General features: G+C 39.3%; 1 protein-coding gene across 1 annotated transcript in view; it reads right to left on the bottom strand.

The window, feature by feature from the left end:
• Positions 1–2,732: 2,732 nt before the first annotated feature.
• The window catches only part of GLRB (glycine receptor beta), a 63,928-nt gene continuing 48,613 nt past the window's right edge, over positions 2,733–18,047 (bottom strand). The window contains exons 7-9 of the mRNA XM_060147077.1: positions 17,318–17,470; positions 9,646–9,938; positions 2,733–3,029 (exon numbers count right to left, since the gene is read on the bottom strand). Coding sequence (XP_060003060.1) covers positions 2,733–3,029; positions 9,646–9,938; positions 17,318–17,470 — 743 coding nt within the window. The remainder of the gene's footprint in view (positions 3,030–9,645; positions 9,939–17,317; positions 17,471–18,047) is intronic.

Below are 18,047 nucleotides of genomic sequence, written 5' to 3'. Positions count from 1 at the left end.
AGGTACATTCATGCTATAGAATAATAGGAGGCAAAAGGTTTATCAGCATCCAATATATCCTCACATAGAAAGAGCTCCAAAATATAGGAGATGAAAAACAAATTGCAAAACCGTACATATGGTAAAATCTCATTTACGTTAAATCCCGTTACGTTATCTTTTATATTTAAAAGGTAGATAGAGGTTGTAGATGCCTAGAGGTCACTGTGGTGACCTCTGGGAAAAGAGAAAGGTTTGAAGATAGAAGGTTATGACAACGTTAAGGGCTTACTTATTTTAGACACACCTGTTTTTCTAATACGTCGAGGTATTCATGTATTACTTACGCCATTACAAAATAAACATCACAAAGTAAGTTTGTAGACTGCTGTAATTGTCTGATGCATGGGAAAGGGAAACTGAATTAGGGTGGTGTCCGCAGAAATGGAGAAGCAGTGGTTGGTGTAAGGGGGGAAATTTTAGGACTTGGAACTTGACAGGGTATACCGTGTGACAAAGGAAGGCAGATGGCCCACGGGGGACTGGAATAGTGATGGCTTTACTGGAAACAGAAAATAAGAGAAGCGGCTGATTTGTAAGGAGAAGATCTTTTTTATTTTGGAAACATGGAATTTGCGATACTGACATCCAGGTAAATATACTGCAAGTTTCCTAGAAAGACATAATATTTAAAGTACACAGATCAGAACTACCCTGGGGTTAAGTGACTAAATCCTCAAGATAACAATAGAAAGCAACTGTTAGTGGACACCAATTGTACTACCTTATGATCATTGCGTAATGTTCCATTTGTAATTATACATACACACTTAATCCTGGGACAGCTAGTTATATATATGTGGGTATTAAAATGGATCTTAAGAGGCTACAATATTGTATTACAGAAAGGAATTCATTCACATTATTTTCAAGAAATAAATTCTTATGGAATGAGAACTGTCTTCCATTTCATACATTTCCCACTTAAAACTCTATATCTAAATCAAACTCCCTAAAATGAATGAAATTGGCAAGAATGAAGAACAGAGATCATAAGCAAATATAATTATTGTAACTACAAATTTAAATGGTCTAAGTATTATCCAAGACGCTTTTTCCTCTCAGAGTTTAAGATGTTATTGTCCGGGTCCTAGCAGGATGTTGAAGTCCATCAACAGGGGGACTTGTGGCATTTTTAAAGTGACTCAGGTGACTGTGCTTTTGCAACTAGAGGGTGCTGAAGGACCACAGAGGACTAGATATATCTCGTCTTTTAAAGATTCAGTAATCAGTGACTCTTACAAATTAAAGTCTTCAATAAAATAACATCGAATTATAGATGCAATTTGCATAAACCATATGTAAACACATTTTATTATTGAATTGACAATCCAAACCCTCAGCTGCTGCAAACTCTCCAAATAATGTAAATACACTTATTTGGTCTTATGTTTATGTTACATGGATTACTGATAGTCCTAGTATCAGCTATGGAGAAATAAGAAGGTACATTGGCTCTGATATTACTAGGGAATACAAGTCTTATAGACCAGAAGGTACCTATTTGGCAAGTTGGAATAAGACCAAAGCAATTAATCCAAGTAGCCTGGACTTTTAGCAAGAAAGAAGATACAAATGGAGGTGAGATCTAACTAAGTAATCGTTTACTTAACCTTTAAATGTCTTGTAACAAAATCAAACACTATTCAAATAAGAAAAAAAGGAATTCAGGAAAAACATTTAATTTTACTTTAAAAGATGTGAGCATTTTAATAAAATAAAGAAGTTAAAATCCTCTAATGATTATGGATTTTTCTTCCCAACTCAAGTTACTTCTAGTAATAAGGTATTTTCCTCTTGGTTTCTTACAAATGGTATGAAATCACATATTCATTGCTATATTCCAATTCAAAATATTTATGACTCTTTTTAAGGCACAATGATTTTGTATACTCTGTATCAACAAAATAAAATCCATGAAAATATATCTAGGTTTTAAAGTGGACTAAATAGAATTTCTTTTATCAGAAATATTTAATCAATATATCTCCTTTTATTTTTATTTTATGAGAAACCAGAATTCAGCACGAATTTAGGTAAATCTAGATTTCCCTTTGCTTCAAAAATGCTCACTGGGCTTCATTATCTGGCGTTTGACAACACAGGCACACTTTAAAATGAGCTGCTTTTGCAAATTAGGAATTTGTTTGAACTTTATTTCTCCACAGAGCTCATGTAGTTAGAGTTGATATACTTCTACTTATAAAGTTATACCATATGTAATATACTTTTGCTTTATCTATGATAATACCATCTAAAATTGTACAAGAATAAGATGGCTTTCTCCGAAAGTTACAAGGAAAGGGATCTGAAACACTACGTACATTGCGATGATGACAAAACAGGGTTCAGAGTGCACCCCATTTTATTATCAGAATTATCGGAATATTTGCAATTTACACTAACTGGAGAGAAATGTTCGGATTCTATTTTACGTAGTACGCTTATCCTTCATTTATTCCTAAAGCAATTATGTTTGCTTTACATAAATACATCATGATTAGAGCACAGACGTAACAAGATCATGCTGCCATTCCACATGATGAAGGCGCCATATTTGTATTACACTCCAATGGCATCCAAAATGCAATATATTGCTATGAAAATGCAAAGAATGTTCACAGATGGGCATTAATGAACGAGGTTGTTCACAATGCAATGGGACTTGACTTTATACGAATGGAAAAGGTTTATCATAAATATATAGACCAGTAGATAATGTTGAAAAATAAGAAGCAGAAAGGAAACAACGCTCTTGCATAAAGATCGATCCTCTTCGCTGCCGTCGGAATAACGGGTTTGGCAGGAGGCGGCTTCTTGTTATTCTTGGCCTGGGATTTCCCAAGTCCGTTGTTGACCTCAATGGGTTTTCCATAGCAGTCATAATTGGACAATTCAAAATCTCTCGGTAAGCTTCCCACGATGCTGAAGTCGTTAGATCTCAGATCAGACTTGGACGTACAAACCTTTTTGCATCTGGTCTCTCCAACCTGAGAATAAAAATTAAAGACAGGATACTTAGAATTTTTCTATTTATAAAACGTCTTCAAAAAGATATTTTAAAAATCTGATGGTTTATTCAGTTGACTATTATGTCTCTTTGTCAAACAGAAATAATAGTCAACTGATTAAACCACGGAATTACCTGAACATTTAGGGCTCTAAAATGTTGCCTATACAACAAGGCTTATGTCATGGAATAAACTTTTGGTAGGTTATTTTATGTCAAGGGATCAAGGCGCAAATCATCCTTTATCTTAGGTGCTCCCAGGCTTGTGAGAGTTCTCAGTTGAAAGACTGACCAATAAATGAAAATCCAACATTTAACCATGACACAGATCATATTAGCAGAACATACAGAATACAAACGTCTTCTGGTACCTCTGACCTTTGATTTCCCCAGGGATCCTATTGCCAAATTGGGTTGTTTATAAAAGACTGAGGCATTTATCCTTGCAATGAGACAGACTGTGTCTCTAAACCACACTCACAAGTAAGAACTAAAAATGGTCACAATGATCGTGAACCAAAGATTGACCAACGAAAGGCATTCCTCACTTGCTGCCTGAAGATGAATTAGCCAGAGAATCCAAACTCAGAAAATCCAAAGAAACTGTGGCTATTTCAGCCAGATCATATGCTACAGAGACTGTTCAGTTGATCATCTCTGAAGTACTACATTTGACTCAATTCCCTACAATATACAGAATAATTATTTCACACTGAACTCTCTCTGGCCGTCAGAAAAGCTCATGGAAAAGACAGAGGCTGACCAGTGGCTTAAGGAAAGGCCACAGAATGGGGAGCCCATGATTCCACTGCTTCATCTTTCACTGTTCTTACTCCCGACCTTTGTGATTCACCTTGGGAATCTTCACTAAAATATTTACTGTTTTACCAAAAAAGGAAACCATGTCATTGTACACTATTAGCACACTCTAGTTTTTGCCTTAGTTACAATAATACATTGACTACTTATGTGGATTCTATTCACATTTACTAGGTTATGGCTGGGTAAAAATGATGCTTAATGTAAGATGTAAAACAAATCATTCCCCAGCAGCCCTTCAGGTACCAGGACGGTACCCTTTATCCGAACAAACACTGAGGCATATTTTCTGGGCAAAAGCCAGATGGCAGTGCTCAGAGGTAGATAGCAAAGGTAACCAACATACACTGAGTGAAAAAACAAATGAAAATGTGTCACCACATCCTCTGGCTTTATACATTTAGGTTGTTTCCTTTTTTTTTTTTTTTTCAATTTTGAACAAGTGCTGGTAATGTTATTTTTTTAAGCTGATCTATGAATGTTGGCTTTATTATTATATCTTTATGCCACATAGATATTTGTACAATCCTGTTGGGTAAGAACTTTTGTTTATGTAAATATAATTGTACAAAAGTACACAAGAAAATGTTGATAAGTAGGAATGGGGACTGAGGCACTGGAATTTCATCCTTTCTGAATGTCTTATAGGTTAAAAAAAAGTGAATCACCAACATATTACAATATTTAGAAAGTGTCGATTTAGTTCCGTCCTGGTTTGACGGGACTTGGAGCTAAAGGAGGCCAGCCGGAAGAAAGAGGATTACCGTTCCCCGTTTTTTAACGTACAGTCCCAGCTTCCCCATGGTGAGGACCCCGTGGAGCTTAAAGAGGAGCTATATCCTGACGGAGCCACCATTGGTCCGGGCTCTGGTCCACATCAATTTAACCCAGTGTCTAGGAAAATGTCTGGCAAAAAATAGGGACCGATCAATGGAATGAGACAGAACAAAGCCAGCAACGAGAATCTAAGTTATTTAAATGTGACTTTGGGAAATCGTTCATGTATATATTATATATATGTATATATATATCACGAATTGTGAAAACATATATTTAAAATTAACTTCCAGGCCTTTTATTTAAATTCCCCAATTTGAAATCTTAAAAGGTCACTTTCAGCAAGCAGTCTGTCACCTAAGCTCTGTCTCCACAGACACACACACACACACACACACACACACACATTCACACTCACATACCCTCCTGGTAAGTGTCCCAGACAGAAGACCGCATTTGAAGCTCTGGTTTTCCAGGACTGTTTGACGAGTGGGTAAGTCTCAGTGTGTGTCAGCGAACTTGTGTAAAGACTAAATCACGACCTTGATCAGAAGAGAAGTTGGGAATAGCCTCTCCATATCAAACCTTTGTACTATTCTCAGACTCTCAGAGCAGCCTGCAAGCTCTGGGACTCCGTGGGTGTCCCAGGCTCTCTCTCACTTAGAATCCTCTGCTCCAAGAGCACTAACTGTGCTTTAGAATCACGTATCAAAACAAAGGAGGCCTCTGGCTTCTGACAGCAACTCAGGAAGCGTGACTCCTACCAGTTCTTTTTACTTTTGCACAAAGAAGGCCATACATATTTACTACAGAAATGCATTTACTCTGAACTGTATTTTATTCATGGCTTTAGGGGTAGTTTCAGTATCTATAAGTAACTGGACAAGTAGCCCAATTTATATGATATTATAACCTAAGTCATACATATTAACACTTCAAATTTTCTAGTGTTTTGTTTACATAAACAAATTCTTAGATTCTGCCAGCAATTTTGTTCGTTTTTTGTTTGTTTGTTTGTTTTGCGGTACGTGGGCCTCTCACTGTTGTGGCCTCTCCCGTTACGGAGCACAGGCTCCGGACGCGCAGCCTCAGCGGCCATGGCTCACGGGCCCAGCCGCGCCGCGGCACGTGGGATCTTCCCGGACCGGGGCACGAACCCGCGTCCCCTGAATCGGCAGGCGGACTCTCAACCACTGTGCCACCAGGGAAGCCCTGCCAGCAATTTTAATCATTATATAATTGTACCTACACAGCTCATTCAAAATGTAGACATAGAATGTTACATTTATTCCAAGAGATTGTTTAAATTTAGGAAATAGTTAAGGGAAGAATAATTACTTCAATGTTGAAGTGATAACAGGAAAAATCACTCCAAAAACTTCAGTTTGGTTACACTAAATGCTTAATCATGTAGTTTATTGAACACTCTTCTATAAACGTATTTGCAGATTCTTATATTTGAAATGAGGTGTGTGTGTGTGTGTGTGTGTGTGTGTGTGTGTGTGTGTGTGTGTGTGTGTGTTGGTGAAGAGTAGGTCTGCTGCAGAAGTAATTTTTAATGACGTGTCAGAGCTGAATAAACAATAAAATTAGGTTCCATACTGAGAAGTCCTCTAGTTGCTTAAACAGCTCATAATTCATCACCTCATTCGCTGGTCTCTTCTTCTGCTCATCAGAGACTTTACACAAACACAACTTTCTTTAGTTAATACTCTCCACACATCATTATCAAATCAAACATGTACATAAGAGTACAAAGAGTTTACAATATAAATGCTATTTTAAACAATTATAATATCACATGCAGAGGGATTAAATGAGCTACTTATAAGTAAGACAGCAACCCCACTCCACACATTCTTAAAAGTGATCTTGGTTCTGCAGATCTCCCATTTATACTTTCCCCATTTTTCCTCATACGAAAATGTGTCTCATTTACTTTCATCATATAAACTTGTCACTTCTGAAAATTACTGGTAGCAAAAATGAGATACTACGATAATGAGGCTGTCAAGGATAAAAAATGATGAAGATAAGAACTTCCAAAGGCTTCAAACTGTAGCCTCTCAGATTTTCTTTGTGGTCCTTTCCAGCTTGAATCTGCACACAGGTAAAAGCGATTCACCCGAGGCAATATTTCTGGGCCAGAAGACTTAGGTGTGACTTCACGGTGGTAACAACACAGAACTTACTAGAAAAATGAGCAGAGCCTCAGTGGTGACGTGTGGGCCTGTAACAGACCATCTAACATCTGTGTCGTCACAGTCCTAGAAGGATGGAGGAAAGGTACTCAAAGGAATAACAGCTGAAAACTTCTCCCATTTGGCAAGAAGCATGAGCCTGCATTTTTTTCTAACAAGCTGAACAAACCCCAAACTGGATGAAGCCTAAAAAGAACACTCCAAAATACATAATTAAACTTCTGAACATTAAAGGCAAAAAAAAAAAAAAAATCTTGAAAGCAGCCAGAGAAAAATGACATTTTACCTAAAGGAGAAAAACAGTGTGAATGAAGCAGAGTTCTTCTCAGAAGCCACAGAGTCCAGAAGGAGTGGGCACAATACTTTTTAGGTGTCAAAGGAAAAGAACTTTCAAGGATCCTATTCCCAGTGAAGAGATCCTTTGGGAATGAAGGGAAACCAAGACATTCCCAGATGAAGGAAACTAGGATGATCTGTTACCAGCAGCGCTACCCAAAATAATGGATAAAGGCAATTCTCTAAAAGGAAAGAAACAATAAAAGACAGAACCTTGGAATATCAGAATGGAAGAAAGATCAAAGTAAACAAAAATAGGCACAAATACAATAAACTTTCCTTCTCTCTCTGAGTTTTCCAAATTATGTGTGATGGTGAAACAAAAAGTGTAACACTTTCTAATTAGGTTCTAAGAAGTATTTACAATAATTTTGTCATGTGAAGAGGAAAGCAAAAGGTGTTAAAGGGAGGTAGCATTTCTACACATCACACAAAGTGGTAACAGAGTGACATCAGGAAACTGTGATAAAGTTATGTGTATATAATGGGACACCTGGAGCAGCCTCCAAGCAAGAGAGTGACATGCTTACAAACAATATAGGACACTCAAAATGTCATTCTAGGAGCTGTTCAAGCAGTCCACATGGAAGAAGGAGAAAGAAGAAAGAGATTAAAAATAGAACAAATAGGACACAAAATATACACCCTGAGAAAACCATAATTCAAAACGACACATGCACCGCAATGTTCATTGCAGCACTATTTACGATAGCCAGGTCATGGAAGCAAGCTAAGTGTCCATCGACAGATGAATGGATAGGGATGTGTCACATATGTACAATGGAGTATTACTCAGCCACAACAAGGAACGAAATTGAGTCATTTGTAGAGACGTGGATGGACCCAGAGTCTGTCATACAGAGTGAAGTAAGTCAGAAAGAGAAAAACAAATATCGTATATTAATGCATATATGTGGAATCTAGAAAGATGGTAGAGATGAACCTATTTGCAGGGCAGGAATAAAGATGCAGACGTAGAGAATGGGCATGTGGACATGGGGGTTGGGGGATGAGTTGGGAGATTGAGATGGACGTATACACACTACCACGTGTAAAACAGATAGCTAGTGGGAACCTGCTGTATAGCACAGGGAGCTCAGCTCAGTGCTCTGTGGTGACCTAGATGGGTGGGACAGGGGTGGAGAGGGGAGGCCCAAAAGGGAGGGGATATACGTACACATACAGCTGATTCACTTCGTTGTACAGCAGAACCTAACACAACATTGTAAAGCAACTATACCCCAATAAAAAATAATAATAAAATTTAAAAAAAAATAGACTGAAGCCCTAAATATATCAATAAGTTCATTAAATTTAAATGATCTAAATATACAAATTAAAACGTGAGAGGGCTTCCCTGGTGGCGCGGTGGTTGAGAGTCTGCCTGCCGATGCAGGGGACGCGGGTTCGTGCCCCGGTCCGGGAGGATCCCACATGCCGCGGAGCGGCTGGGCCTGTGAGCCATGGCCGCTGACCCTGCGTGTCCGGAGCCTGTGCTCCGCAACGGAAGAGGCCACAACAGTGAGAGGCCCGCGTACCACACACACACAAAAAAAACAAAAAAATAAAAAAAGACCTGCAGACAGCATCACGTAAGAACAGTTTGCTTGCCTCTGTCTCTAAAACCATGTCTAACGTTCTAGGTGTTGGTAGGAGTGGCGGTCAGCAAATGGACATGGTCTGGGGCCAGATGCAGGCAAGGTTTCCAAGGCTGTAGGATGGTCTGGACCTGTTAGTCTCTTGTGGAACTTACCATGCTACGTTCAGTGGAAATGGTCCCCTGGCCTAGGCTCTTCTCAACTAGAGGTCATCAAGTACAGGCATGCTGGAGTGAGTGGACCACTGTCCTCAATCCATGCGTGGTCTGCGGCTCCAGGATGTATCAGTACCTGAATCTAGAGGCATGGTCCGCTCTCCTTAGGCCCATCACCAAGTGACAAGGCAAGGTCATGGGTTTTAACCGTTCAGTTCTTCTCTAGCTACTCACTGCGCTGGACAAATCCCAAGCCATGGGCATAGTTTCCCTATGAGCCAGGCACCCAGTAAAGAAGTAGCTTGCCTGACATGAGCATTGTGAAGCTCTCCAACTTGATGGGGAATGGGTGGGAGATTGACTCAAGAACGTGGGCCCCGTAAGCCTTCAGCCCCCCGGCCATTCGCAAAGGTTTGTCAAATGAGAAAGAGTAGGAAGGTCTGTCACTTGGGCAAGGCCTCCACATTCAGTGGTGACCATCAGAGCAAAGGAATTGAAGCATCCTTAAACTCCACGGAAAGTTCTCCAGTCATTTGATAAAGTGTTGATTTTTTTCTCGGTTACTATTGGACCTAAGTGTTTTCTATTCTTTTCCAAAAAGTAGGTTGTGCTTAGTCCCTTTGCATCTGTGAGAGGAAAACGAGTGAGAACCGATTCTACCAAACCTTTCAACCCGCAGAATGCACTTTGCTGGCCGACGTCGTCCTTACCTGTAAGGTGCTGATGTGAACAGGTGTGCCCGTGCCATTCACAGTGTTCTTCTTAGCTGCACTCCCCCCCTTCCCATCTGCTTGCTCAGCCTTGGCAATTCTGGCTTTTTCCGCTTCGACTCTCTTGGGGTTATTGAGCATCACCTGGACGACCGCGTACTCCACCAGGGACGCAAACCCGAAGAGCAGACACGCGATGAGCCACACGTCCAAAGCCTTCACGTAAGACACCTTGGGAAGTTCCGCAGCCAGGGTTGTGCACTCAGAGGCCAAGCTGAGCACTGAGAAGATGCCTGCGGGACAGAAACAGGAAGTCAAGTTGCTTTTACTCCCGTGAAATGTTCTACAACCACTGCTCTTTGATGAAATCCCCCTCCAATAACTTTCAATGCCCCTCAGGTCCCCTTAAAACTCAAAGAGTAGAAGAAATACCACGTACTTGCTTCTTATGTAAGAATTATTGAATGTGGGTGGTATGTGTGTAAACACTTAACATTTTAAAAAGTAAATATTTATTTTTTATTACCCTAATAATGAAAGATGTACTTGGTTCTCTTTGCTCTTGCATTGGGAATACGGGAAACACTATATTAGTATCAATAATCATTTAAAACATTGAAAAATATATATTCCACCAGTTGCATCATTTCAGAGGCTCCTGAAAGGTGTGGAGTTTTGGGGACTTTTTTTTTTTAATATTGAAGAACTAAGAGACTCTCTCCTAGAAAGAAAGGCTTTTAGTAAAATATAACTTCTGCAGATTGAAACAATATTACATATATATATATATATATATACATACACACACATATATTACTATTATATTGTAATTATCCTCTATCCTGAAGAAAACTAATGAACAGGACTATGTTTTAAAAGTTAATATAGGTTTTAACATTTTCTAACCTGGAAGTGAAAAGTAACATAAAAATACAAGATCTTCTCAAACATTGCCCTAAACTCAGTTAATTATACCTATGGCATTAATTTAGCAAATCATATTCCCAAGTTATTTTTTTATTCTTAATCAAATGTTATGTTAGCTTATCAATCAATCAAAAACAAGCCTTGAAGTAGCATATATTGACACCATTCTCTGTGTTTCCATAGCATTTCATGCTCATCAATAACACAGAATGTATCAAATTGTAGTAAATTTAGTAGTATACCTGAATCTTTTTCCTGATATATTAGCAACTTTATGAATGAAATGGAGAATAGTGTCAGATTATAGAAGGCCTTCAAAGTCCTAGAGTGGATCTTTTATCGTATTTGGTAGAGAAATGACATTATCAAGAGAATATTTCAATAACGTCACTCTTCTAGGGATAAAAAAATAAACTGAGAAAGAAAAATATAGGAGATGCAGAAACAAAGAATAAGAAAATGAAGGATAGGATGAATGTGAAAGGATTTTGGAGAAAACATTTTTTAAAACTTGATTACTGTTTAAAGGAAGAAGGAAAAGATTGAGACAAACTTCTAAACAGAATGACTGGGAAAATACCCATGAAATATAGGAAGAGGAGAATATAGAAAAGATGTGACTTTGGAAAGAAAACACCGAGTTAGGCCAGATAAAGGGTGAGAAACAAAGAACTGGTGACCACGACTCAGCACAGGGCACCCGGGACCTTCTTGAAGGACAGATTGGCCAGTATCGTTCAGGGGAGGTTGTGGTGGAAAGGGAGGGGACTCCAGAGAGGCTCAGGCATCAGAAAAAAGAGGTCAAAGGAGCAGAGAAAGATTCAGAATAATAGGATATTAATGGACATTTGGGAGATATTTATAATCCCAGGCGTTAAGTTAAAAACCATGGTGACCAATTCCAATAAGATCTGTATCATTTTGAAGATGTAAGAATGGAAATGGAGATCAGTTGAGAAGGAAGGGAATGTGGACCTCACTGTGTGCCTTGTCTTCAGGAAATCACATTAAAATAGGAAACGTCCACTTGCTTTTTTATCCTAAAATAAGAAATCTGAGCAAATATTTCTCCGGACAAATATTTCAGCCTTATCTTAACGTGGCCTTCAGATGAGATTACGTCATTGTTTAAGTAACTCATAGTGAAACGCTGCCTGAATTTTACTACATTATGAACCAATAAAAAGAAATGTGAAACCCATCATTCAAAAAAATGGGGATATTTATAATTTCAATATTGTGTTCTTAATATCTTATCCCCACTTAATGGAGCACCTCTCTAATAAATTCCAGGACTTCTTGGTATAATTTTTCTATAACGTGTTTGAAACATATAGTCCTTATTTGTCATTTGTTACTTTCTCTCCCTAATGCAAAAACAAACCAAGTCTAGAATTCAAATCAGGGAGTATGTCGTAAAATTGCTATCAACTCTGATAAGCAGGCGTGAGGTCTACATCTACTAAAAGTTATGGCTAACAAATAATATAAATCAAAGTATTAATAAATTAACTACATAAAATAGTTAACCTGAAAAAAAACTTCTATAAAGAATTCAGGGTGAAGATAAAGTTGTTTAGCTCATCAATATGCAGAAAGAACTTTATAGTGATAAAATCCTTATTTAAGAGACCACTATTGATAGTGAACTCTCATTGACTAGGGGATGTCCGGAGATTTCTCGTTCAGACAATCTCAGAGGAAACATCTGAAAAATAATTCTTTAATAGCATATACTCTAGCAATCTATTGCCTAAAAGAGCAATACCAAAACCTAGAAGACTGAAAAAGGAAAGCAAGAAAAAGGGTGAAAAAAGAAAAGGAAAAGAAAGGGGAGGTAGAGATTTTTTTTTTGTATTTCATTTATTTATTTATTTTATTTCTTTTCCTTTTGGCTGTGTTGGGTCTTCGTTGCAGCCCGCAGGCTTCTCTCTAGTTGTGGCGTGCGGGTTTTCTCTTTCTAGTGTCTCATGCAGGCTCCAGAGCGTGTGGGCTCTATAGTTTGTGGCACGCAAGCTCAGTAGTTGTGGCGCGTGGGCTTAGCTGCCCTGCCGCACATGGGATCTCAGTCCCCCAACTAGGGATCGAACCCACGTCCCCTGCAATGCAAGGTGGATTCTTTACCACTGGACCACCAGGGAAGTCCCGGTAGTATTTTTTATTAACAACAAATAGAACCAACAGAGCAAATCAAGGAGAAATTGTGCCCAACAGCTACTGTCTAAACCTGAAATCATCTTTATCCCATACTGAGACAAACTACACTATGCAGCAAATTCTTATATGGAGTTGTGATTAATAACATGAAAATTCATTTAGAAATACTGTTAAATTATTACATCAGCATGTTATCATTGCACAGCATTCTAATCAAAGGACACTAAAAGGAAAACTACAATTACTACCATGTGGGAATCCAGAAATAATATCTGACATTTTTGAAACAGATCCTTATAATCAAAAAGATCTTGAACCACTGTTCCAGATGATAAGAAAAGACTATAATAAGGAAGAAAGGTACTGTGTGTGACCTGCTAGAGGTCTGAATTGCGACCTGAATTATTCATCTTTTTACATTTATAATTAAAAAGTATTGTTTAAAAAAAATCCTTTTTAGCAGCAACTAAACCATTTCATGTACCAGAAAAAGAATGTGTTACAAGTAAAGTTTACGTAGGGTAAAAAGTGTAAGATGTTACCTCCACAGTTACTTTTATACTTAAAGAAATAGCTGAAGACAAAGTCTACCTAAAGTTCGCAGAGGAAGCTTTGATACTTGTTAACAATGGGAAAAGTAAATCAAAAAGAGATAGGAAGAAAAATAAAACTGGAACACAAGACTGATTTTATTTTAAAAAGCAAAATGAGTCTAGGGTAAATGATATATGTTCTTCTCCTAAATTTTAGAAAATAAAAATTATAGCCCATAGAAGGAAAAGATTGGCAAATTGATTTCATAATCTTTTGGAACAATGCAGGGGAAAAAAAGTAGAAAAAGGAAAGATACACTGGGTCAAAATAGCCGTATTGATAGAATATCCTGATATTTAATCTGTCAGTAATATTATTTCTTTTTTCTTTTTAGATAAAATTATATATATGTGTGGGTCTAATCACAGAGTTTCAAAATACCTGAAGCATAATTCCATAATTAGAGTTGGGGATTTTAACAACTTTCTCATCAATAACTATAATAACTAGACAAAAGACATAAAAGATTTTAACAGTACTATCAACCAACCTGACTCCACTCATATCTACAGAATTCTACACCCAAGAGTGACAAATATACAGTGCAAGTGACATGGGATGTTTGCCAGGAGACATATCCTGGGCTGGACCATTAACAAACTCTCAGTAAACATAAAAGGATTGAAATCATAGAGTATGTTCCCTGACAAAATTAAAAACAAATCATATCTGAGTACTTATGAAAACGCTAAATATTTGGAATCCAAACTACACATATATAAAGAATCCGTGGGCCAAAGAAGAAATCACAAGGGAAATTAGAGAATATTTTTTTAATGAAGGAAGATGAAAATACAGTATACCAAAATTTGTGCACTGCAGCTAAAGCAGGACTTACAAGGGAAATTTGTAACTTTAAATGCCCATGTTAGAAAAGAAGAAGGGTCTAAAATCGGATATCTGAGTTTCCACTTCAATCATCAAAAAGAGATCAAATAAAATCCAGACTGAGTAAAAAGAAATAATAAAGATAAGAGCCAAAATCAATGAAAAAGAAAAATAAACAAATAGATAGAAATGAATGGAATGAATGCCGATGTTTTGAAAATACCAAGAAAACGGATAAGGCTTTATCTAGAGTGGTCAAAAAAAAAAAAAAAGAATTCACAATTTAACAATATCAGTACGTAGGAATGAATACTTCACTACAGCTAGACATGTAAAGGAAAAACAAATGTTATGAACGTGTTTGTGCTAATAATTTTATCTACTCATCTAATAGCTAGGAATCAATTGGTAAAATTTGCCAAAATAAAGGAAAAAACCATATAAACCTTTAAATATACTCAGAGAAAGCATTGAAGCATTTGGCAAAAGTCAACAGTCATGATAAAAACCCTCTGCCAACTAGGAAGAGAAGGGAACCTCTTCAACCTGATTAAGAGATCTGTAATAACTAGAGCCACTATTACACTCAACAGTGAATACTTCAACTATGTCTACCCAGAATCAGGAATAAGCATCTCTCACAACTGTATTCAACATTGTACTAAGGTCCAAGGCACTACAAGAAGTAAAAAAAATCAAATATTTGGGGAGTATATGACACAGGAGTACGAATCAGGCAAAACGGTACCATTATTTTGATAAACACTATGCTAAAATTTTAGAAAAGTTAAACATACTTTTCCTATAAAATGCAGAAATTTCATTTCTAGGTGTTTGCCCAAGAGTAATGAAAATGTATGCCCACACAGAGCCTTGTACGCAATTATTCATCACATCACGTATAATACCCCAAAACTGGAAACGACCCAATCCCCAACAACTGGTTAATGGAGAAACACACGGTGGTGTAGCCATACTATGAAATGCTACTCGGTAATAAGATAGAACCAAACATTAACACACGCAACAGCACATATAAATCTCAAAAACCTAAATATGTCCCTAGTTTTCTTTTCATGAGTCAACATGTTGACTGATCCCACTTTCAATTTACCACCACTGACCTCCAGAGGTCCGCGATCCTACCAGGCAATCAGGGTGTATTTCCCCAGTCCCTTCACCAGTCCCTCTCCCTTCAGAACCACAGTGCTTTTCCCCATCACCCTTGCAACTCATGACCTGGCTTCCCATTTCACTAAGAAAACAAAATCAGAGGCTAGCCCCCATGACCACGTCTGCCCTCGCATCTCGCCGTGTGCCCATCAGCTCTACCTTCTCTCCTGACGCTACAGTCCAGCAGTCAGTCAACCCGATGCACCAGGCTCATCTGACCCACCGCCTGTTTTTATAAATACAGTTTTACTAGGACATATCCACACCTCTTCAGCTATGTATTGTCTAAGGCTGCTTTAGCGCTATGACAGCGGATTTCGGGGTTTCAACAGAAACCTCAAATGTTTGCTATTCAAACTGTCGCCGAAGCAGTTTGCTGACCCCGTGGACAAATCCACTGTGTTCTAGCAAAGGCCAATCCCTCGTCTCCTACCTCCCATCCCCTCTCACTGCTCCTGCACTTCTACCGACTTTCATTTTTTCCTTCACTACCGGTTGTTTTCCACCAAAAATAAACGTGTGTGGATTGTGCCCCTTAGAAAAACAAAACCAAGAAAACTCTCAGCTCCCATCCCCCCTGGCTATTTCCCCACCCTCCCCTCCTGTGGGCAGCTAACGACCTCCAACAGGCCGTCTACACCGAGGGCTCTAGGTCCCCCTCCTGTGTTCTCCTGAGTCACTCCGACCAGGCTTCCCGCTTCTCCTCACTCCATGGAGACTGTCTCTGTTCTGGATCCCAGTGACCCGCTAGGCTGCTAAAGCCAAGGGCAATCTTTAGCCCTAACCCTGACCTACAAGCAGCTGGCTGGTCACTCTCCTCGCCTGGACACACCTTCTCCACTTGGCAGGATTCTAGGAAACCACATCACATAGATTGTTCCTCATCTTCTCAATCCCAAGGCTTTAGCCCTGAGATTCTTCTACCTACACGCCACTCATCGCCTTAAATACCATCTACAAGATGTCTTGCATGTGGGATTTACGAAAGCAGAATCAGGGCTTCCCCGGTGGCGCAGTGGTTAAGAATCTACCTGCCAATGCAGGGGACACGGGTTCGAGCCCCGGTCCGGGAAGATCCCACATGCCGCGGAGCAACTAAGCCCGTGCGCCACAACTACTGAGCCTGCGCTCTAGAGCCCGCGAGCCACAACTACTGAACCCACATGCCACAGCTACTGAAGCGTGCGTGCTTAGAGCCCGTGTTCCGCAACAAGAGAAGCCACCGCAATGAGAAACCCATGCACCACAACGAAGAATAGCCCCCGCTCGCCGCAACTAGAGAAAGCCCGTGTGCAGCAACGAAGACCCAACGCAGCCATAAATAAATGAATTAATTAAAAAAAAAAAAAAAAAGAAAGGCTCTCGATTATTTCCCCAACCCGAGACTATTTAAGCCCTATAGAGACAGAATTTTCAAGTCTGGCTATTGGTGTTTCTATGTCACAGAGCATTAAACATCACAAACTGGAGAGCGTGGCCTAACCAGCCCTTCCTCTCTCTAGCCTCTCTTGGTGGTACAGCACACAATAACTAGTGTTTAGGAAAATGATGCAAAGTCATGTTTAAAAGATAAATTCTATTACATATTCCCTGATGAACAGTATGAGACAGTACATGATTTAGAAAGATTTCTATCCAAATAGTCATTTGTTTTTAAGCTTGGCACCACTGGGGATTTTAGCCTTCCGTTATCCGTGAAAATCGCTTATTAATAATTATTTCATGAGAGTCAAAGTAGGATGGATTAACTGCTTAAAATACCCCAAGGACACAAAAAGAGAAAACTTAGTTTAATTATAGAATGCACAAACACGGAGAAAATCTAGTTCAATGTCAAGGACTGAAGGAAGTCTGAAAAAAAAAAAACAAAGGTTGCCATCAATTCCAAAACTCACTGCCTCAAAATCATTTGGTATAATTTCAAAATTATACAGTCATTTCTATAAAGATGCAGCGCACTAGCGACCCCCCGAGAGAGGCTGGAACACGTTACCCAGGGGCACTCTGGCAGCGCTGGCGTCGGGGTTGATCCAGAAGGACAGCCAGGACAGAACCACGATGAGCAGGGTTGGGGCGTAGACACCCATCATGTAGAAGCCCACCTGCCGCCTCAGGGTGAAGATGACCTCCACGCACGTGTAGTACCCTGCCAGCGACAGACACGGGCAAGAGTGACACTCCCGCTACATCCCACCGCAAAATCACATCGTGCCCGGAAATTACAGGTCGCTCCTGCTTGAGGCAATTTCACAAAGAGAACTCCACGTAAAAAGGACGGGGGCTGGTTCTGTAAATATGTATCCTTTACGTGATCTAAGAGGACGGCATGATGAGACCTGTTTCACCCGACCTCTTGCGACTTCATTATGAGATTGACAAACAGACACCATGTGCTGCTCTGGGATGGCCAGTCCCGGCTTTTAAGTCTTTGCTCCGAGATTTTGCAGTGACTTAAACTTCCCATTATCCTTGGGTCCTCTGGGAGCAAAAGATCTCAAGAAGCCACCGGGAGCATCAAATCAGAGCAGAGCAAGTCTAAAAAGAAACATGCCTGGATTACACGTTGTCAGTATAATTTTCAGCCACGTGGACCACTTCTTATCTGGAAGGGATGACCATCTACCAGAGCTACCATTTATGCATAAAATGTGCAGACAGTCTTGGAGGTAAACACGAGCAGGGTAAGTGAGTGTTCCCAGTCTATGCAGGTAAAAGTTTGTAAA

Source organism: Lagenorhynchus albirostris, chromosome 4, assembly GCF_949774975.1.
Source record: "Lagenorhynchus albirostris chromosome 4, mLagAlb1.1, whole genome shotgun sequence".
In the NCBI taxonomy this organism is placed as follows: domain Eukaryota; kingdom Metazoa; phylum Chordata; class Mammalia; order Artiodactyla; family Delphinidae; genus Lagenorhynchus; species Lagenorhynchus albirostris.
This window is presented reverse-complemented; position numbering and strand designations above follow the sequence as displayed.